The following is a 19069-nucleotide window of genomic DNA, read 5'->3' on the forward strand; positions in this document are numbered from 1 at the left end:
CCAGGGATGGCCAACAGTCACGTTTGTTTATTTGGGCCCTGTCCAGATTTAAAAGGTTTAAAAGGAAAACAAACCCAAACAGCCGAGGAAAAAGGAATTTGAGGTAAAACAGGGAGATGAAGACACCAAAGGAGGGGGATGGGGGAGCAGCAACTGGCTGCTTGTGCAACCCTTAAAAACTGGATCAAAACCTGCAGAAAACCCCAGAAAACCTGCAGAAACCCCAGAAAACAGCCCAGTGGCTGGGCACAGGCGGATAAGAGAAGCCACTCAACCCTCCTCCTCATCCTCCTCTTCCTCCAGGCAGCGGACACGCTTCCGCCTCCCCCGGGGCTGTGGGCCCTCGTCCTCCTCATCCTCCTCGGAGCAGGGGGCTGCAGGGGCCAGCCCAGCACCTGTGGGTGGAGGAAGAGGAGAGGGAGCTGAGCTCCCAGCCAGGGGGTGAGGGGAGTGGGGGTACCCCTCTGCCCCTCCACCACCTCCCCAGCCCAAGGGACGGGGCAAAGGGGCTGGGGACAGGACAACCACGACCCAGCAGTGCCCCATGCCCAGCTCCTGGTGACACCCAGAGCCCCCTCAGCCCCACAGGAGAGAGCGGAGGGGCTGAACCCACCTGAGCTCCCGCCGTCCTCATCCTCACTGTCGAGCTCCCGGCACCTCTTGGTGCCCGACTGCGCCGGGCTGGGGACAGGGACAGGGACCAGCTCCTCGCTGCAGCCATGGGGACAGGGGTTGGCACCGCTCAGCCCAACACTGGGAGAGTGCAGGGGACCAGATCCCCTCCCCAGGCAGGGGCAGGACCCCCAAATCAGGAAGACCCCCAACTTGGGGGGAGGATCCTCGTCTCACCTCTCTGAGTCCAATCCCAGCTCTGCCGGCAGCTGCTCTGCTGAGGGGCACAAGGAGAGCAGCTCGGGGCCATCCCCACTGGTGGGGGCCCCACACCCCCAGCCCGGCCCCTCACCTGCACCTGGGTCCTGGGGGCACTTGGGTGGCTCTGGCAGGTCCTGGGGGGATCCTGAGGGGTCAGGGCCGTGGTGGGCAACGGAGGCCGCTGCACGTCGGAGCCGCTGCGGGGTGAGGGAAGCTGGGATGCGCCAGAAGGATTCCTGGGAAGAGAGGGGGACACTGCAGAGCTGTGCCAGGAGCAAGGGGACAGGGGTGGGCACAGGGACAGGGATGGGCACAGAGACAGGGGTGGGCACAGGCACAGGGGTGGGCACAGGGAGCTCACCTGCTCGCTGGCGGGGGGCCGGAGCCCCAGCTGCCGCAACAGGGCCTGGAAGCGCCGGTTCTCCATGGCATCCTCGTTCTCCTCCGTGAGCGGCACCAGCGGCACCGGGTGGGACACGCCTGGGCCGAGAGTGCCGTCAGCGGGACCCTCCGACCCCACAGCCCCCCCCGAGCCCCACCCGCTCACCGTCCTGCTCGCGGTCCTGCGCCGCCCTCCGCAGACAGTTCTGCAGCCACCGCAGGGGCCCGGCCAGGCCTGGGGACAGCAGGAGGTGACACAGGGTCCGGCCCCGGAGCCAAGCCCAACCGGGGGGGTCAGAGCCTCTCACCCACCTTCCTGATGCAGATGCTGAGCCAGGCCCTGCCCAGCCCCTTCCTCAGGTGCCCAGTTCTCCTCCACGGGGCTGCTGTCCACTTCATCCTCCTCATCCTCCTCCTCCTCGCTGTCCTCATCCTCTGCTGAGCTGTCCTGGGCTGGCACAGCCGGCACGCCGGCGACAGCCTGTGGGAACCAGCCGTGTTCAGGTGCCTGGGGTGGAGCAGCACCCGCTGGGCACAGCCCAGAGTCCCCCAGCCCTACTTTTACCTGCCCGTGGCCGTGGCTCTTCCTCCGGCGTTTCTTGTACAGCTCCTTGCGCTCCGACACCAGCCCCAGCCCCAGCAGCTTCTCCACCACCCGAGCCCGCGACCGCCGCGCCGTCAGGTGCTTCATGATGTTCCCCAGGACATCTGCAGGGCAGGGGGTCAGGGTGGAGAACTACATGGGGGCCACCCCCTGTTCACCCCAGCCCCGCTCACCATCCGAGCCCTGGAATTCCTCAAAAAGCCGTGTCAGCTCCTCCTCCTGGTCCTGCGTCCACAGTACGATGCGGGTGCCCTTCCTGGGGGAACTCGAGGCTGTGGGTGCCTGCTCCAGGGTGAGGTGGGTCCCTGCCCCAGCCTGGGGTTCCCCTGTGGGGGTACCTGACCCACCTCTCCCGCGGGAAGTCCCTGGCACTGCTGGCCAGCCCCATCCGCACCAGCTGCTTCACCACCTGCTTGCGCGTCCGCCCGGGGGGCGGGAGATGGGCCAGGATGGCAGCGATCACGTCCTCGCCTGTGGGAGCAGGAGGTGCAGGGACAGAGTCCCTGCTGCCCCCCGGGGGTCCCACTGCCCCCCAACCCCCGGGTCCTCCAGTACCTTCCACCTCCTTGTATTTCCAGTACAGCTCCCGCAGCTCCTGCTCTTCCTGGGGGCTCCAGGGGCGGGCCCGGCTCTTGGGAGCCCTGGGCGGGGGCAAAGGGGAGGTGAAGGGAGAGGAGGGGGACTCAGGGGGGGTTACAGCCCCCTGCCTGACCCCACTCACCCCTCTCCCTCCTGCAGGGAACTGTAGCCCCTGGTCATCTCGCAGACGGTTGTCGGGTTCTTCCAGAAGAGCAGCTCCACAAAGGCCTTTTTGTTGGTGGCTGCCAGCGCAAAGAACTTGCCCAGGATGAATTTGGCCAAGGCCACCAGCTCCTGGGGAGAGCAGGACGGAGAGTGGGACTGGGGGAGGTGGGGACAGAGCAGGGCTGGGGACATGGGGACAGACCCCTCCCCGGGGGGCTCGGGGGTCCCCCTGACCTGGTAAGCGCCGGCCGCAGGGTCGCTGAGCAGGCGGTGGAAGAGGGTGAAGAGGGAGAGCTGGAAGAGCAGGGGCTCCATGTGCAGGTCACGGGCCAGGCGGTGCAGCAGCCGCGCGGCGCAGTGGTTGGTGCGGGGGCTGTTCCGCGCGTACCCCCGGAGCAGCAGCACCAGCGCCCGCACCACGGGGCCACAGGCGAACCTGCCACGGCCCCCCGTGAGTGAGGCTGCCCCAGAGCCAGGGCCCCCACACCCCCGGGGCCACCCAGCCCTTCTCACCGCTTCAGGTAGTCGAGGAAGTTGAATTCCTTCTCTGACACTTGCACGGTCTCCTCCTCCTCCTCCTCTTCCTCATCCTCCTCTTCCTCGTTCTCCGGCTCCTCGGGCTCAGGGGGTGCGTGCCCTGCGGTGAGACGTGCTGAGGGTCTCCAAAAGGTCTCCCTCTGCTGGCCCAGAGCTCTCCCCCTCCCCGGTGTCGGAGCCAGGGACTCACGGGGCAGGGGAGCGACGAGGATCTCCCGCAGCAGCCGGGTCTCCTCAGGCGGCCCCGCGTCAGCAGCTCCGAACACGTCCCCTTCTGGCCAGACGTCCCTGGGGGGGACAGGGGGACAGGCTGGCACCGTGTCCCAGCACCCCGGACACGGGATGGGAATTGCAGTGCCGGTACCTGGCAGAGCGGAGCAGCCTCAGGGCCTGGGGCACCTGGGAATGCCACAGGCACTCCTGGATCCGCAGCAGAGCCTCTGCGCGCTGCTCCTCCACCGGCGTCTCCGAGGCGGCGTCGAAGGGCACCACGTCCTCGGGGAGGGGCACCTCGCCCTGCGGTGGAACACCGTCACCCTATGCTCCACCAAGACCCCCAGAGCCCCCCACGGGGCTGGACCCTTCCCTGGTACCTCCAGGCAGGCCTGGAGCTGCGGGGCCAATCCTGCCCACAGCTCCTCCAGCTCTGCAGTGCTGGGTGGCAGCGGGGTGAGGGCTGCAGGCGCCCGCGGCTTCTTCTTCCTGCGGACACGTTTGCTCTGGGGGGACAAGGACGGGCTCAGGAGGGGCTGCCCGACCCCCCAGGGTCCCCCTCGGCGGGGCAGCCGTGCCCCACCTGCACCACGAGGCTGGCGCGGCCGCGGCAGAAGCGCTCCAGCATGCGGAGGAACAGGTGGGCCGTCTCCACCAGGTCCCGCAGGAAGCTGCGCGGCTGCTTGGTCTCATCGAACTTGCGGAAGAGCGTCAGGAAGAGCTCCCGGTATTCCATCACGTAGAAGATGTTGCCTGGGGAGGAGGGGGGTCAGTGGGAGGTGGGGGGTCAGACACCCCACCCTGGGACGGGCAGAGGGACAGAGGGACTCACTCTTGATGACCTGGCTGCTGTCCCGCACCGCCTGCTCAGGGGACCGGTCCATCTCCTGCACCGTCCGCAGCAGCTCCTGGTACGCCTTCAGGGCCAAGTGCATCCTGGGGACAGCAGGGTGGTGACCCCAGGTGCCCGGGGAGTCCCAGACACCAAGGGTGACCCCAGGTGCCCGGGGAGTCCCAGATGCCCAAGGTGCTCACCTGCGGACCCAGGTTGTTGCCTCCTTCTTGTCCATCAGGGCCATCTCGTAGTACTTGGTGAGGTTCTGCTCGATGAAGTGGAAGGCACGGACACTCACTGTCTCCGACACCAGCTCCGGGCGGAAACCGCGGCGCCGGTTGAAGGCCATGAAGAAGGCGGTGGCCCACAGGTAATAGGTCTCGTCGTGCTGCTGAGCCTTCTCCCTCAGCAGCTGGTCCTGGGGGCGGCAGGGGGGTGGTCAGAGGGGTCCTACAGCCCAGGGAGGAGGTCCCAGACCCCAGAGCCGCTCACCTTGACCAGCAGCATCAGGCGGTTGTAGCAGCCCTCCAGGAAGTCCTGGCAGAAGTGGCGCAGGAAGAGCCGGACGTTGCGGGCAGAGCGCCGGGAGGGCTCGGATTCGGGGGCCGCCTGGCGCCGCCGGGGCACCCGCCGGGGCTCCTTGCCCAGGTCGTGGCTGTAGCTCTTCAGCTGTGGGGGACAAGCTGCCAGACTGACACCCCAGTGTGACATCACCCCTGTGCCCCCCACCACAGCTCCGTCCCCATGCCCCCTCCAATGCCTCTGGCCCCAGGATCCCCACCACGTCCCTGTGCCCTGTGCCCCCCCCATGTTACCATCCCGGTGCCCTCTGCCACATCCCAGGCCCCACGCCCCCTGCCACGTCCCCGTCCCTGCGCTCACGTTGTGCAGCCCTTTGTGGAACACGACGTCCCGCTCCCCGATCGACTTCAGGCCCTGCAGGACGTAGGAGCCGCCGAAGCGGGAGTGCCTGGGCAGGGGGACAGGGGCTGAGCGGTGCTGGCCCCACCGTGGGGTCCCAGCCCTGCCAGGGGTGTCCCCCCTCCTCACCTGGACGGGCGCTGCAGTGCCCGGGCCCTCTTCTCCGCCAGCTCCCGCTGCCGCAGGGTCTCCAGCTCCCGCGTGTCCTCCCCGTGCTCGGCGCCTGCCGGCCCCTGTCCCAGCGCCGCCAGCTCCTCCGGGTTCTACCGGCAGCTCCATCAGCTTTGCGGGGTCCCGGGGGGGCTCCCTGCCCCGCCGGCCCTGCCCCAGCTCACCTGGTCGCGGAACATGAGGGAGATGATCTCCAGGACGTGCAGGGCCCACTGCTGCTCCACCTGGGCGCTGGCCAGGAACTTGAGCAGGTCGTCCATGCCGCTGACGTGCAGCGCCCACAGCACCCGGTCGTGCACGCTGGCGTCCCCGTCCACGCCCTGGGAGCACGGTGGGTGGGCAGTCGGGGTCTCCACAGAGCCGTGGCGGCCCCAAACTCGCAGGGGAAGCAGGGAAGGGCCCCATCCCGGTACCTGCTCCTCCGTGGGGTCCGGGGGGACGTGCAGCACATTGCGCACCAGCAGCAGGATCCTCTCGATCAGCAGCGTGTCCTCCTCCTGTCGCTGCTCCCAGTCCTGGGGGCACGGAGCCGTCAGAGCCCCCGCAGCCCCCAGCAGGGACAGACCCCACAGCCCCTCAGGGACTCACCAGCTGCAGGAGGTCGTAGAGCTTCTCACTGAGCACCACGAAAACCTTCTCGTTGGCGAAAGCCTGCAGAGACCCCACGTGAGCGAGGGGGCCGTGGGCAGAGACCCCACCCAGGGCCCTGCCCCGAGCAGACTCACCTCCTTGTAGGCTTGCAGGTAGGACAGCACCTGGAGAAAGTGGTGCCGGGAGGCGGCATCCGCGGGCACTTTCCCGAAGCAGAGCAGGGCTGGCTGCGTCAGGTTCACCATCAGCCTGCGAGGGGGTGGAGGGGTGTGAGGGACCCCTGCTCTGCAAGGAGCCCCCGCAGGGCCCCCCCAGGTCCCCAGACCTGTCTCTCGGTACCTGACAATGGCATCGAAGAGCACCTTGTCCTGCGGGTACTGCACCAGGATGGGCAGGAGGTCGTTCTGCAGGATCTGGGCTGCCCCCAGCTGCTGCCGCACGTCCCGGGTCTCGTCCTCATGGCGCAGGTACCGGATCAGGTCCTTGACGCTCTCTGGGGGGACACGGGGCCGTGAGTCCCCGCCCAACCCGGCCTCACCGCCCCCGCCCCAGCGTCCACCTACCCAGGCAGTCGGGCTCCCGGTGGTAGACGTCACCCTCCAGGTAGCCCAGGGCGCTGCAGGTGGCCAGGAGCTCGCAGTTCATCATGAACCAGTCCATGCAGCGCGGGGTTGCGCACCGGTACCGGCACCGGGGGCCGCCTGCGGGGCACCGTCAGCGCCGCCGTGTACCCCCGCTCTGGGGTCCTCCGGGACCCCCCTGCCCGTCCCGGACTCCCGCGATACCGCCCCACCCGTCGCTCCCAGTACCCCCCATACCAGAGCACCCCGCTTTTCCCCGTCCACCCCGATGCCGGTGGCGGATCCCCGATCCCGGAGCATCCCCCAGTCCCAGTCCCCTCCAATACCGGCGAACATCCCAATCCCGACCCCGCCCTATGCCGGCCCACCCCACAGCCCCGGTCCGCCCCGATCCCGGAGCACCCCCCGCTCCCGGTCGTCCATGAACCCCACCCCGCGATCCCGGAGCACCTCCCAGGCCCCGGTACCCTCCTCGATCCCGGAGCACCCCCCGATCCCGCACTCTCCCAGTCCAGTCTGGGTTGCTCCCGGTCCACTGCGAATCCTCATCACCCCGCAGCCCCTGGCCCCCCTGATCCCGGTGCCCCCCGATCCTGGTGCCCCTCCCGATCCCGGTGCCCCCCGATCCCGGTGCCCCCTGATCCTGGTGCCCCCGATCCTGGTGACCCCTGATCCCGGTGCCCCCTGTCCCCGCTCACCGCCGCCCCGTCCCCGTGTCCGCCGCGGTCCCGGCGCGGGGGCGGCGTTATACAACCGTCCCAGTTCCCGCGGAACGAGGCCCCGCCCCGCGCGCCCCTTCAAGCGGCAACCCTCACCCGTACTCCCTGTGGGCCCTCTGACCCCCCTCCTCAGCTCCCCCATCCCACCGCCCACCACGGCTGCGAACCAGCGGAGCGATGCCACGCCGTGCCCCGCCGCCCCCTCCCCTCGATCCCCGCCCGGCGGCGCTGGAGCGGGGGGGACACACAATTCTCTCTGCGGGGACGGGGCGAGTGGAGACGTTGCCCTTTTAAGAGCGGCGCTGGCAGGGCGTGGTCTCGCCGCGTGCGCGGGAACGGGGGCATCTCCCGCCACCTCCGCGCGGTGCCCGGGGGGGCTCCGGTGCGTGTCCCCCCTCTCCGGTCCCTCCCGGACCCCGGCGCCGGGCACGGCCGCGAGCGGTTACCAAAATAAAAGAGCAGGTTTAATTCACCGAACACAGAAGTCCCGCCGCGGCGGGGCGGGGCGGCCCCGGCCCGGTACGGGCGGCCCCGGGCAGCCCGGTGCCCGGTTGCGGGCAGCCCGGTGCCCGGTTGCCGGCAGCGGGGGCTCCTCCGCCGCCCGCCCGCCGCGCCGCGCCGCACACACACGCACCACACGCACCGCGGCGGCCCCGTCACAGCAAAGCAGCGGCGGGCGCGGGGCCGCGCCCCGGGACGGGCCCCGTTACAGCCCCTGCGTCTTCAGCTCCAGCGGCTCCGCCGGCGACTCGGGCGGCGGCTCGGCGGCGGCGGCGGTGACGGCGGCGGTGACGGCGGCGGCGGGCGGCTCTCCCTTGAGGGCGGCCAGGCGCTCGGCCAGGCTGCGCGGCCGCGGGCACAGCGCGAACTCGTACAGCACCGCGCCCAGCGCCGCGCCCAGCAGCGGGCCCGCCCAGTACACCTGCGGGGGGGCGGTGTGGGCACCGGCACCGGGCGGTCCCGGCCCCGCCCCCGAGGCATGGCACCCTCCCCGCCGACCCCCGGGGCCGCGGGCACCCGGTGAGCGGGGAAGGCGACCGCGTGCCCCGCCCCGGGATATCGGGGAGGGGGCAGGACCTGCCTCCCGGTGAGCAGCGAGCGGCCGCATCCCCGCCAGGATATCGGGGGGTCAACAGCTCTGGGGGTCCACCAACACCCCGGGGCGCTGCTGTCACCACGGTGACACCGGCAGCCGCCCGGAGGGGACACGGCGGCTGGGGCAGGGCGGGGACAAGCAGGGAGGGACTGGGGGGGCCCGGGGCAGGTCTGGGGGTCCCCGTCCCCCCCCACTTACCCAGTGGTTGGCGAAGTTGCGGGTGATGACGGCGGGGGCGAAGGAGCGAGCGGGGTTCATGCCGGCGCCCGTGTAGTGGATCTGTGGGAGGACAGGGTGATGGGGGGCTGGACAGCAGCCCCCCAGGTCCCACTCAGCCCCTGGAGTCCCGGCAGGGGGGTCCCCGTGGACGCCCTTACCCCGAAGAGGTGGCCGAGGGCGAGGGAGAAGCCGACGGGCACGGCAGCCATGCTTGGGCGCCCGTCGTGACGGTCGTCGAAGCTGGCGAGGACGCAGAGGACGAACTGGGCTGTCAGGAGCACCTCCACCACCGTGCCCTGGCCTGGGCCCACACCAGGGTGAAGCTGCACGGGAAGAGGGGCTAAGCATCCTGCAGAGATGGTCCCCCATTCCCCCCAGCAGCCCAAACCCCTCCTCGTTACCCCTCCACACCCCCCAACCCCACTGAACCCCAAACCCTTCCTCGCCCCAAACCTCTCCCAGACACCCAGCCCCCATTACTGTCCCCTCAAACGTCCCCGAACCCCTCAACCCCACTCCCCCTCCCTGCCCCACAGCCCAGCCCCGCAGACACCCCCAGCCCCCCGGTGCCCCCGCTCACCGCGCTGAGGCCGAGGGTGCCGCGGACGGGGCCCGGGGTCACCCCGTAGAGCACCCCGGCCCCGGCCAGCGCGCCCAGCACCTGGGCCAGCAGGTAGCCCACGGCGCGGGGCAGGGAGAGCTGCGAGACCATCAGGAAGGCCAGCGTGACGGCCGGGTTGACGTGGCCGCCGCTGACGTGGCCCAGCGCCTGCACCACGGTGGCCTGGGCCAGCCCGAAGGCCAGGGCAGACCCCACGACGCTGGGGGGGCCCGGGGCCCAGCGCAGGGAGGCCCCCAGCCCCAGCAGGGCATAGAGGAGGCTGCCCAGGAACTCGGCCAGGATGGCCCTCCAGAAGGAGGACGAGCGCAGCTCCCGCATGGCCTGGCCCCGCTGCCCTCCACGGCCCCGCTCCCCTCCCCGGGGGCCGCCCGTGCCCACCTTTATAAGGGCCCCCCCGGGCCGGCCCCAGGGGTGGGATCCCACCTCTGCCACCCCCCCTTAACTGCTTCGCTGCCCGGGGTGCGGGCGGGTGACACGCAGCAAGGAACCCCCCCCGAGCCCCACTGGGACAGCCCTGCACCCCCTGATAGCGGGGACCCCCCCAGAGCTGTGCCCCCCCATCCCTGGGGTTGCCTGGTGTGGGGGGCTGTGACCCACAGGTGCCCTCCATGTGGTTTGGGGGATCCCCATGCTCGGGGCAGCTCTGAGGCACCGCCAACCCCCCCTCCAGTGCTTTGGGGACACTTTGGGGCAACCCCATCAGGAGCCTCCCCTACCCAAAGGGGGTTCCCGGGTGGCTCCCCCTGGTTCAGCCCCACTGGGGGCTGCGGGGGCGGCCCCCCCGCTGCTGTTGTCTGCGGGAGGGTTTATTCAGCCCGGCTTAGCGGGCGCTGAGTCCCCGGCCGGGGGGATTAGGGCTCGGCCCGGCCATTGGCGCCCGCCAGAATCTGCCGGGGCTGCAGAGGCCACCACAAAGGGCTTTGCTGTGCTCAGCGCCCCGGCACGGGACGGGCCAACGGGGGGTCCCGGCCCCCACCCTCACCGGGGGGCCGCTGGGAGGGGGCACCCACCCACCAGCAGCCCCAGCGTCGTCGCGGCACCCTCATGGTCCGAGGGCGGTGGTCGGGACCCCCTGCCCATCACAGCATCACTCCGGGCCCACCTGCGACCCCCAAACACCTTTAATCCCCCCGGGGAGGCAGAGGGGGAAGTAAAAGGTTGGGGGGGGCTGGAGCCATCGTACAGGGACCCCCATCCCAGTGGAGGGACACCGTGCCCTGGCTGCCCCCCACGGAAGGCTCTGGGGGCTGTGGGGAAAGGGCATCGGGGTGTCGAGGATTGGTGGGGGGGATCAGAGAGGGGGTCCAGGGGGCTCACGCCGTGCCCTGATCCCGCTCAGCCTGGGTGGCTTGGGGGCCACGGGCGGAGGGTGAGGAAGGGGATGGGCTGGGGGTCTCCACCAGTGCCACGTCCCGGCAGGCGAGGCAGGCGCCCAACTTCTCCCGGGAGGCTCCGGGGGCCAGGAGGAACTCGTAGGAGAGCCCGGCCAGCACCGCGCCCAGCACCGGCCCCAGCCAGTACACCTGGGGGGGGCACGGAGTGTTGGGGGGTCCCAGGGACTGGGGGGACACAGGGGGCAGGGGCTGCTCAGGGTATGGGGGGACCAGGGAGCCACACCAGTGATGGGGACTGAGATGAGGTTGACCCATCCCTGGGAGACCCACCCAAGGGAAGAGAAGACCTGGGAACCCTGTCCTGGGGTGGGGACGGGACTGCTGGGGGTCCCACTCTGCATCTGGGGGACCCACCCCCACCGTGGGGCCTCTGAGATGACTCGGGGGTGCCCCCAACTCACCCAGTGGCGGTCCCAGACCCCGGTGACGACAGCCGGCCCCAGTGCGAGTGCGGGGTTCATGCTGCCCCCCGAGAATGGCCCCTGTGGGGCAGACGGTCAGGGGCTGGCGGGGCAGTGACCCCCGTGAGTGGAAGGGGCACTCTGGGGGGTCCTTACCGCGGCCAGGGCACCGGTGGCCACGGCGCTGCCCAGGGCCAGCCCGGCCTGCGGGGTCGCGCGCTCGGCCGTGGCGAAGGCGGCCAGCGCCAGCTGGAAGGTGCCGAAGGTCTCCCAGGCCAGCACCGTCCCCGCCGTCCCCACCTGCAGGAGGGACACCTGTCCACCCACCCCGATTGCCCCGGGAGGGCGCGGGGCTGGGGACACTCACCCCGGTGAGCGGGCCGGTGCCGGCCGGCAGGCCGCGGCAGCGAGCGAAGCCCCCGCGCACTGGGCCAGGACCGCCAGGGCCCCGCGGAGGACGCCGAGCTTGCGGGTGCACAGCAGGGCCAGCGTGAGCGCGGGGTTGGCCTGCGGCCCCCCGAGGGTGCAGACCAGCCCCCCGGCCGCCAGCCCCCCGGCCAGCGCCGGCGCCAGGGGGCCGGGGCCCGCCGAGGCCCCCAGCACCACCCCCACGAAGATGAGGGTCCCCACGGCCTCCACCAGCACCCCCCGCCAGAGGCGGCCGCTGCACAGCTCCTGGGGGGAGAGGGGGGTCACCGCTGGGACTGGGGGACGTGGTGACACGAGGCTTTGGGCATGGGGGTCCTCCAGGGGCCACGTACCGTGGGGAGGGGGTACCCCAGGGGAGGGGTCCCTTGGGGATGGAGACCGTGGGCATGGGGCCCTCAGCACCCGGGCACTGCGGCGATGGAGCACCCTGGCAATGGGGGCACCAGGCCGGGAGACACGGGGGGGCTCACAGGGGGTTATGGGAATGGAGGTGGGGGCCGGAGCCGCAGTGGGGGGCACACAGGGACCCCTGTGCCAGGCTGGGGGGTCCCCATGAGTTAGGGCACTACTCACCCACCCCCCGTGGCAGGGCAGGACCCCGGGGCTGTGGCTCTGGGGGGACGGGGGCTGTTGGCAGGGCCTTACCTCCCTGATGGCCATGGCACAGCTGTGGGCACCTCCTACCCCAGCACTGCCACCCCTGGGGGCTGAGGGGCTGGACAGAACCCTGGGGGGGCTGCAGGGTCCTTGGCTTGGGTTCAGAGCATCCCTGGGTGCCATGGCAACCCCCCCCCCCTTTGGGGTATTGCCAGGACGACCGGAGATGAAAGGCCGGGATGAAAGGCTGGGGGTGAGGGAAGGGGGGTCACACACCTGGGATGGGAATGGGAACGGGGCTGCCCCTGAGGGGACACGGGGGGCTCACACGGATGGGACAAGACAGGGGAGAGGGGCTGTGGGGGTGGCACAGCTGGGACAGGCACAGGGGCAGGGCTGTCCCTGCCAGGCGGGTCCCTGGGGGGGGTGGAGGGTTCGGGGGACCCCCCGTGCCCCCCCGGGCCGTGGCTCTGCCAGCTCAGCACCGGCCCCGCACGTGGGGTGAGTCAGCGGGCGAAGGGCCTGGATCAGCACGGGGGGGGCACGGGGGGTGCTGAGCCCGGCAAAGCCAGAACAATCCGCGGCCACAAAGGGCCAGGACAGCGCGGGGACAGCGGGGGGACACGGGGGCAACGTGCGGGAGGGACACGGGCGGGGGACACTGCGGGGACAAGGGGCCCTCAGGCGGGTGGGGGCCACCAGGGTCCCCCAGACCCTCTCCCAGGCCGGGCACAGCTGCGTTGGGAGCCCCTGTTGTGCTCTCCAGGTTGGGGGGACCCCTGTCCTGCCTCCCAAAGGCCTATGGGACCCCCCCATCCTGTCCCCACCCAGGCCAGGGAGTCCCCTATCCTCTGCTCGGGCCCCAAAGCCCTGTGGGACTCTCCATCCTGCCCCTCACATTCCAGGGATGCTGTGTCACCCCACAGAACTTTGAGGACCCCCAAGACTCCCCATCCTGCCTCACAGACACCCCCCTAGGATGTCCCAGTCCTGCCCTATAGATGCTCAGGTGCCCACAGATAGGCCCAAGGTGCCCCACAGACCCCCAAGACCCCCCCGTCCTGCTCTGCAGACCCCTCAAGAGTCCCAGGTGCCCCCACAGATAACCCAGAGTCCCCCATCCTGCCCCAGATACCCCCCCAGATGCCCCAGGACACCCCAAGCCCGCCCTGCAGACCTTCCCAGGTGTCCCACACTGACCCACAGACCCCTGGGTGACCCTAGGACCCCCATCCTGCCCCCCACCCCCCCCACTCCCCTCGCCAGACTCCAAGATGGCGGCGCCCAGTGCGGCCTCAGCCGGAGTCACGTGACGGGGGAAAGGGTGGTACCGAAATGGCGACCGGGGAGTGCAACCACGTGACCGCCCCTCCAAAATGGCCGCGCCCACCATTCGGGCGGCGCGGGGCGGGGCCAAAGGGGTAATGGCGGCGGTGGGCGGGGCTTCGCTTAAAGGGGCCGCTCGGTACCCGTGGGGAGGGGGACGGAGTGGGGGGACTGAGACCCCTCAGAGGGGCAATCCGAGACAACCCCCCGAGCGGGGGGTCAGGGCTGGGCGGGTTGAGCCCCCCGCTTGGGCTGGGGGCGGGTGGAAAAGGGGGGATCGGCGCTAGGAGGACCCGCCCGGATTCCAGGCTGGCTCCCCCGGGCCGTGACGTCACGCCCGGTCCCGGCCCTCGCGCTCCGGGGAGGAGTGGAGGGGGGGAAAAAAAAAAAAAAAAAAAAGAAAAATTAAAAAAAAAAAATATATAATAAAAATGCTGCTGTCGGTGCCGCCGCGCTCGGGGCTCCCCGCCTTCGCCTACAACAAGGCCGGCAAGAAGGTACCGCGGCCTCAGGGCGGGGGAGCGGCGGGGGGGACCCTCAGAGCGCCCGGGGCCGTCCTGAGGGGACGGGCCTGGAGCGGGGTGTGTGTGTGGGGGGGAAACAACCCCTATGAGCGGCCCCCCCGGGGGTCCCGCTTGGGGGGGGTGTCCCCGCTCGTCCCCACAGGGACGAGCGGGGACACTCCCCAAGCGGACCCCGGGCAATCCCTGCTCCGGTACCGGGGGTTTCCCTCCCTCCCCCACAAAAACCCCAGACAGGCGGTCAAAGAGGAGGAGGGGGGGTCACCCCCACGACCCTTCCCCCCCACACCGATTTGGGGGGGACAAGGGACGGAGGGTGGGGGAGAGGATGAGAATCCTGGGTGGGTGGGTGGGGGGTTAAAGGGGTCCCAGGATGGATGAGGGGGGTCGAGGGGGGGGATGATGGAGACCCTCCCCCGGTTCAGAGGAGGGTGGGAGATTGGTGGGTGCAGGGGTCCCCGGGGGTGAGAATGATGATGATGATGATGATGATGATGATGATGATGGAGACCCTCAGGGAAGAAGGACGGGGGCCCGGGGGTGGGGAGGGAATGAGGGGGTCCCGTGGTGGATGATGGGATCCAGGGGGGATGATAGGGGTCCAGGGGGGGTCTTTGGGGTCATGGGGGGGGATCCTGCGGTGCGTGGGTGGCCATGGGTGATTCATGTTTGCACATCATCAGCCCAAGAGATTTTGCAGCTGCCTCTGGCTGGAGGGTCCCTGGGGGTGGGGGGGATGTCTCGTGCCCGGGGGGACCCCCCCCAGGATGGGGAGGGTCCGTCCCTGTGCCCTGCTGGGGGCTTTGGCTGCTCTCCCCACACCCACACTGTGTCTGGAGGCCGGGGGTGTTGGGATTTGGGGACTGAGGGTGTTGGGATTTTGGGGGCCTGCAGCAGAGCAGTGGTGGGCACTGACCCCTCCTGACCCCCCAGCAGCCCTATGTGCCCCCGGCACAGCCCCTGGGCCCCCCCAGCCCCAGCCCTGGCGGGGGAGCCCCGGACCAGCTCAGCAAGACCAACCTCTACATCCGGGGGCTGCACCCTGGCACCACGGACCAGGACCTGGTCAAGCTCTGCCAGCCGTGAGTGGGCTTGGGATCCCCCCCTGGGGCTGGGGTCCCACTGTTCCCCCCTCCAGAGCTCCCCCAAGGGGGCTGGGGGTCCTGCTGGGCACCGACTCCCCCTTTGTGCCCCCCTCAGCTACGGGAAGATCGTCTCCACCAAAGCCATCCTGGACAAGACGACCAACAAGTGCAAAGGTGGGGGGGTTGTGGGGTTATGGGGGGCGCTCAGGGGAGCTCTGGGGGTCTCTCTCACCACCTGCTCTCCTCCCCAGGCTATGGCTTCGTGGACTTCGACAGCCCCACGGCGGCCCAGAAGGCCGTGACGGCGCTGAAGGCCAGCGGGGTGCAGGCCCAGATGGCCAAGGTATGGCCCCCCGGCCCCCCAGAGCTCCCTGGGACCCCTCTCTGCGGGTCCCACAGCCCCCTGACCCCCCCACCACCCACAGCAACAGGAGCAGGACCCCACCAACCTGTACATCTCGAACCTGCCTCTGGGCGTGGACGAGCAGGAGCTGGAGGCGCTGCTGAAGCCCTTCGGGCAGGTGGTCTCGACCCGTATCCTGCGGGACCCCCACGGGGCCAGCCGAGGGGTGGGCTTCGCACGGTATGGGGGGGCCCAGGGGGAATGAACTGGGGGGCTGCAGGGGGCAAAGCGTGGGGCTGGGGGGGGCCAGGAGGATGGGGAATGCGGGGGTGGCATGTGGGGCTGGGGAGCTCTGTGGGCCCAGGAGCGTGGGGGTGCCTGGAGCTGGGGGGCTGCACAGGGTGGGGGACACACACGTCGTGCTGGGGGTTTGGAGGAACGAGCAGTGCTGGGGAGGCAAAGGCATGAGGGGCTGCACAGAGCTGGGGGCCTGGGAGGGTGGGGTGTACAGGGCTGGGGTGGGGAGGGGCTTCTCAGGGCTGGGGAAAACATGATGCTTTAGAGGCCCAGGAGAATGGGGGTACTGGGGAGTGCACAGGGCTTGGGGGCTCGGGAGGATGGTGGTGCTTATACCTGGGGGTGCAGGAGGGGCTGGGAGGGCATACAAAGCTGGTGGGGGGGGCCCATTGGTGGCCCCCACCCCAGCCCCACTCCCCCCAGGATGGAATCCACGGAGAAGTGCGAGGCCGTCATCACCCACTTCAACGGGAAGTACATCAAGACACCCCCGGGGGTGCCAGGTGGGCTGGGGGGGCTCTGGGGGGCTTTGTGAGGGGTGCTGGGGGCTGGCAGGTGGCACTGACAGCCCCCCCATAGCCCCCCCAGACCCGCTGCTGTGCAAGTTTGCTGACGGGGGGCAGAAGAAGCGGCAGAGCCAGGGCAAGTTCGTGTCCAACGGCAGAGCCTGGGCCCGGGATGGCGACGCGGTGAGGGGGGTCCTGGGAAGGGGAGGGGTCACACCCCGGGGCTGCTGGGGGGGCTAGGGCAGTGCTGACCCTTGTCCCCCCCCAGGGCACCGTGACCTTGGCCTACGACCCCGCAACGGCGCTGCAGAACGGGTGGGTGCCCCCGGGTGCCCCCGGGCCCGGCGGGGTGGGGGCTGCCGGCCACGGCCCCCCCAGCCCTGACCCCCCACCCTGCAGGTTCTACCCGGCGCCCTACGGGCTGGCCCCCGGCCGGATGCTACCCCCCGCCGCCCTGGCCCCCTACCTGCCCTCCCCCGTCTCCTCCTACCAGGTATGGGGGTAGGGGGGTCCTGGGAGGGGGGTCCCCACCTGGGGAGGGGTGGGGTGCTCAGGGAGCCCCCCAACCCGCTCCCACCCGCTCCCACCCGCAGGTCCACGGCCCCGCCTGGATGCACCAGTCCTACCTCGTGCAGCCCACGGTGAGCGCAGGGAACCCCACCCAGTGCCACGCCCACATCTACCCTTCCCTGATAGGTGGGAGGGGGTGCAGGAGCCACACCCACTGCCCCACCCATGCATGCACCTCCCACTTTGTCACACCCGCTGTAGACAAGCCATGCGCATTTTCAGCAGACCCCACTCCCAGCCCCACTCTGGGGCTCCCTGACCCCTTGTGTCCCTCCCTCTGTGTCCCCATGGCCTTGGCCCCCATGTCCCCCACGTCCCTCTGTGCTCCCCCCAGTGTCCCCTTGGAGTCCCCAGTCCCCAGGACTCCCCCATGACCCCACCATGACCCCACCATGTCCCCCCTGTGTCCCCCTGTCCCCGCTGTGCTGACGGAGCCGTGCAGGGCGCGGTCCTGGCCCCCGCCCGTGGAACATGCCGTCCCCTCCAGCCCTCCGTGGTGGCCCCCTGGCCCAGCAGCTCGGCCACCTCTCGCTGGGCAGCACCGGCACGTGTAGGACCCCTGACCTCCCGCCCGACCCCTCCCGGCCCTGCCCAGACCCCCACCCACACCCCGCTGTCCCCAGTACGTCCCCGCCGCCGCCGCCGTGCCTGGAGCCTTCATCCCTCCGTACCCGCCGGTGCCGCCGGCCCTCCCGCTGGAGGTGAGTGGGGGGTTCTGGGGGGGCAGGATTTGGGGGGGCAGCGTTTGGGGGCCCACTAACCCCTTCCCTCAGGACGGCGGAGCCGCCCCGACCCACGGCCCCATCGAGTCGCCGTCCGAGCCCGGCGCCTTCCCCTACCCCTACCCCAAGTAGCGGCGGGGGGGCCCGGCCCGAGGGACCCCCCCACCCCTTGGGAGGGGCTGCACCGGGACCCTCACCCGGCTTGAGGGACCCTGCACCCCCTGGGGGGGCTGTGCCGGGACCCCCGCCCGGTGCTGCCCCCCCACTGCCTGGGAAGGCCCGTGCCCGGCCGGGGGTCCCTGAGCCCGGGGGGGGCCAGAGGGTCCTGCCGCCTCCCCTGCACCCCCCCGCCCTCGGAGGGCTTTTTCTTCCTCCCGCATTTTCTAAAAAACTAAAAGGAAAAAAAAAAAGAAAGAAAAAAAGAAAAAGAAAAAGAAAGGCAAAGCCGCTGCGCGCCCAGGGGCCGGGGGTCCCAGCTGCCCCTCGTGCTTCCAGGGCCCGCGGCCGCCGGCCCCGGTGCCCCCGTGCCTTCTGCTGCCCGGTGCCCCCGGCTCGGGGTCCGGGTGGGGGCGATGGTGGACCCCCCCACACCAGTCTCCGGGCACCAGCCCCCCCGCAGGGCCGGGGGTGCTGCCCCCACCTCTCCACACCCCCGCTATTCCTGCCCCGGGGTCGGTCAAGATGCATAACCCCCAAGCCCCCAAGCTTTGACGGGCGCCCCAAGGGTCAACCAGGCACTTTAGAGCCCCCGTGCCCCTGGGGACCCAGCCCCCTGCTGCCCCCACCCAGCGACAATCAGGGGGTTCCGCGGGGGCGGCTCTTGCAACCAAAGATTGGGGGGGTCGCGGGGGGTGCTGAGCAGCCCCAGCCCCCCCAGGCTTCGCGCCCCCCATGCCGGGGGTCTGTCCGTCCATCCCTCCCCATGGTGTGGGGCAGCCCCCACGCCCCCCCTAACTTGCTTCCAGCTCTGGGGCCGGCCGTGCCCCCCCCAGCTCTGCCCAGGGCCTCCCGGTTCTTCCAGCCCCCCCAGTGCAGGGGGTTCCCAGGGCCCCCCCGGGGCAGCGGGACCCCCCTGCCACACATCTACCTCACCCCACAGCTCGGTGGGTGCCCAGCCCCGGTCTGGGGGTGTCGGGGGGCTTCTGCTCTTCGCCCCCCGCCCTCCCCGGGGTGACGCCACCCCCGCCCCCGGTTTCCAGCCATCACCCACCTCCCCCCCGTTGCTGCTACTGCCCGGCCCCCCCGGGCACGGCCCCTTTGGTCGGGGGGCACCGGCCCCCCCAAGGAAGGAACCAAAGAGGGAGACCCACAACCAGCCCCCCCCAACAGGGGGCTGGGGGGGCATTGGGACCCCCGTGCTGAGCCCCCACCCCGCTGCTGGTTGTGGGGGAGGGCTGAGAACTGGGGTCCCACCAGCTCAGGGGGGGGGCTCGAGCTGCCAAGGAGAAGCCGAGATCCCCCCCTGGCCCCCCCCGGCCCCCCCTTTAATTTATACGTAGCGCATTTTGTACAGGTTTTTAAGTTGCTTTTTTTTAAAGATCTCGAGAGGTTTCTAGTTTTGTATTTTCTTCCTTCTGCTTCCGCGCTCGCCCCCCGCCCGCGCCCCCTGCCCCTTGCGACCCCCAACCCTCCAACCCCCCTTCGAGGTTGGTTTGTTTTTTGGTTTTTTTTTGAATAAAAAGGCAAGAAAAAAGAAATGAGACTCTGTCGTGGGGGAGCAAGGGTCCCCCAAAGAACTGCCCCCCCAGCCTCCCCTCACCCAGGACTCCCC

At 70.3% G+C, this 19069-nt stretch overlaps 4 protein-coding genes across 8 annotated transcripts; 1 reads left to right on the top strand and 3 right to left on the bottom strand.

The window, feature by feature from the left end:
• Window positions 1-7: 7 nt before the first annotated feature.
• TIMELESS (timeless circadian regulator) lies at window positions 8-7199 on the bottom strand. 5 transcript variants are annotated; one of them, XM_050334545.1, is made up of 30 exons: window positions 7150-7199; window positions 6434-6571; window positions 6210-6363; window positions 6005-6119; window positions 5868-5930; window positions 5693-5794; window positions 5444-5599; window positions 5238-5371; window positions 5070-5157; window positions 4680-4856; window positions 4388-4605; window positions 4185-4288; window positions 3936-4105; window positions 3733-3858; window positions 3504-3655; window positions 3330-3427; window positions 3116-3239; window positions 2837-3038; window positions 2580-2731; window positions 2414-2499; window positions 2206-2329; window positions 2032-2114; window positions 1820-1962; window positions 1567-1735; window positions 1421-1489; window positions 1235-1353; window positions 971-1109; window positions 850-886; window positions 614-711; window positions 8-395 (listed from the first exon to the last, which is right to left on the bottom strand). In XM_050334545.1, exons 2-30 carry the CDS (start codon window positions 6528-6530, stop codon window positions 271-273), a joined length of 3624 nt encoding a protein of 1207 aa, XP_050190502.1. In that variant the 5' UTR covers window positions 6531-6571; window positions 7150-7199; the 3' UTR covers window positions 8-270. The 5 variants fall into 5 exon arrangements, with proteins under 5 accessions (XP_050190502.1, XP_050190501.1, XP_050190500.1 ...); XM_050334544.1 differs by having other exon boundaries at window positions 850-889; XM_050334543.1 differs by having other exon boundaries at window positions 965-1109.
• Window positions 7200-7876: 677 nt separating this feature from the next.
• Window positions 7877-9447, bottom strand: MIP (major intrinsic protein of lens fiber). The gene is made up of 4 exons (XM_050334549.1): window positions 9066-9447; window positions 8644-8808; window positions 8465-8545; window positions 7877-8092 (listed from the first exon to the last, which is right to left on the bottom strand). Exons 1-4 carry the CDS (start codon window positions 9423-9425, stop codon window positions 7877-7879), a joined length of 822 nt encoding a protein of 273 aa, XP_050190506.1. The 5' UTR covers window positions 9426-9447.
• A 343-nt stretch (window positions 9448-9790) lies between these two features.
• Window positions 9791-12868, bottom strand: LOC126650080 (lens fiber major intrinsic protein-like). Its single transcript, XM_050334547.1, is given in 3 exon segments — window positions 9791-10630; window positions 10903-10983; window positions 11059-12868. Coding segments are annotated over 3 exon segments (1344 nt in total). The 5' UTR covers window positions 12112-12868; the 3' UTR covers window positions 9791-10420.
• Window positions 12869-13628: 760 nt separating this feature from the next.
• Window positions 13629-17430, top strand: RBMS2 (RNA binding motif single stranded interacting protein 2). Its single transcript, XM_050334540.1, is given in 14 exon segments — window positions 13629-13751; window positions 14709-14857; window positions 14976-15034; window positions 15112-15203; window positions 15286-15443; window positions 15924-16003; window positions 16080-16189; window positions 16275-16321; window positions 16406-16499; window positions 16600-16647; window positions 17019-17073; window positions 17076-17124; window positions 17172-17277; window positions 17350-17430. Coding segments are annotated over 14 exon segments (1194 nt in total). The 5' UTR covers window positions 13629-13685.
• Window positions 17431-19069: the final 1639 nt, after the last annotated feature.

Source organism: Myiozetetes cayanensis, unplaced genomic scaffold, assembly GCF_022539395.1.
Source record: "Myiozetetes cayanensis isolate MyiCay16 unplaced genomic scaffold, myiCay2020 scf55, whole genome shotgun sequence".
Lineage (NCBI taxonomy): Eukaryota > Metazoa > Chordata > Aves > Passeriformes > Tyrannidae > Myiozetetes > Myiozetetes cayanensis.

Coding starts and splice junctions, on each gene's coding strand:
- TIMELESS (XM_050334541.1), bottom strand. CDS start 6,530: ATGGACTGGTTCATGATGAACTGCGAGCTCCTGGCCACCTGCAGCGCC. Junction 5,795..5,867: donor TCTACGACCTCCTGCAGCTG/GTGAGTCCCTGA, acceptor CCGTGCCCCCAG/GACTGGGAGCAGCGACAGGA. Junction 712..849: donor CTGGGATTGGACTCAGAGAG/GTGAGACGAGGA, acceptor CCATGGCTGCAG/CGAGGAGCTGGTCCCTGTCC.
- MIP (XM_050334549.1), bottom strand. CDS start 9,425: ATGCGGGAGCTGCGCTCGTCCTCCTTCTGGAGGGCCATCCTGGCCGAG. Junction 8,546..8,643: donor CCCTCGGCCACCTCTTCGGG/GTAAGGGCGTCC, acceptor GTCCTCCCACAG/ATCCACTACACGGGCGCCGG. Junction 8,093..8,464: donor GCAACTTCGCCAACCACTGG/GTAAGTGGGGGG, acceptor GCCCCCCCGCAG/GTGTACTGGGCGGGCCCGCT.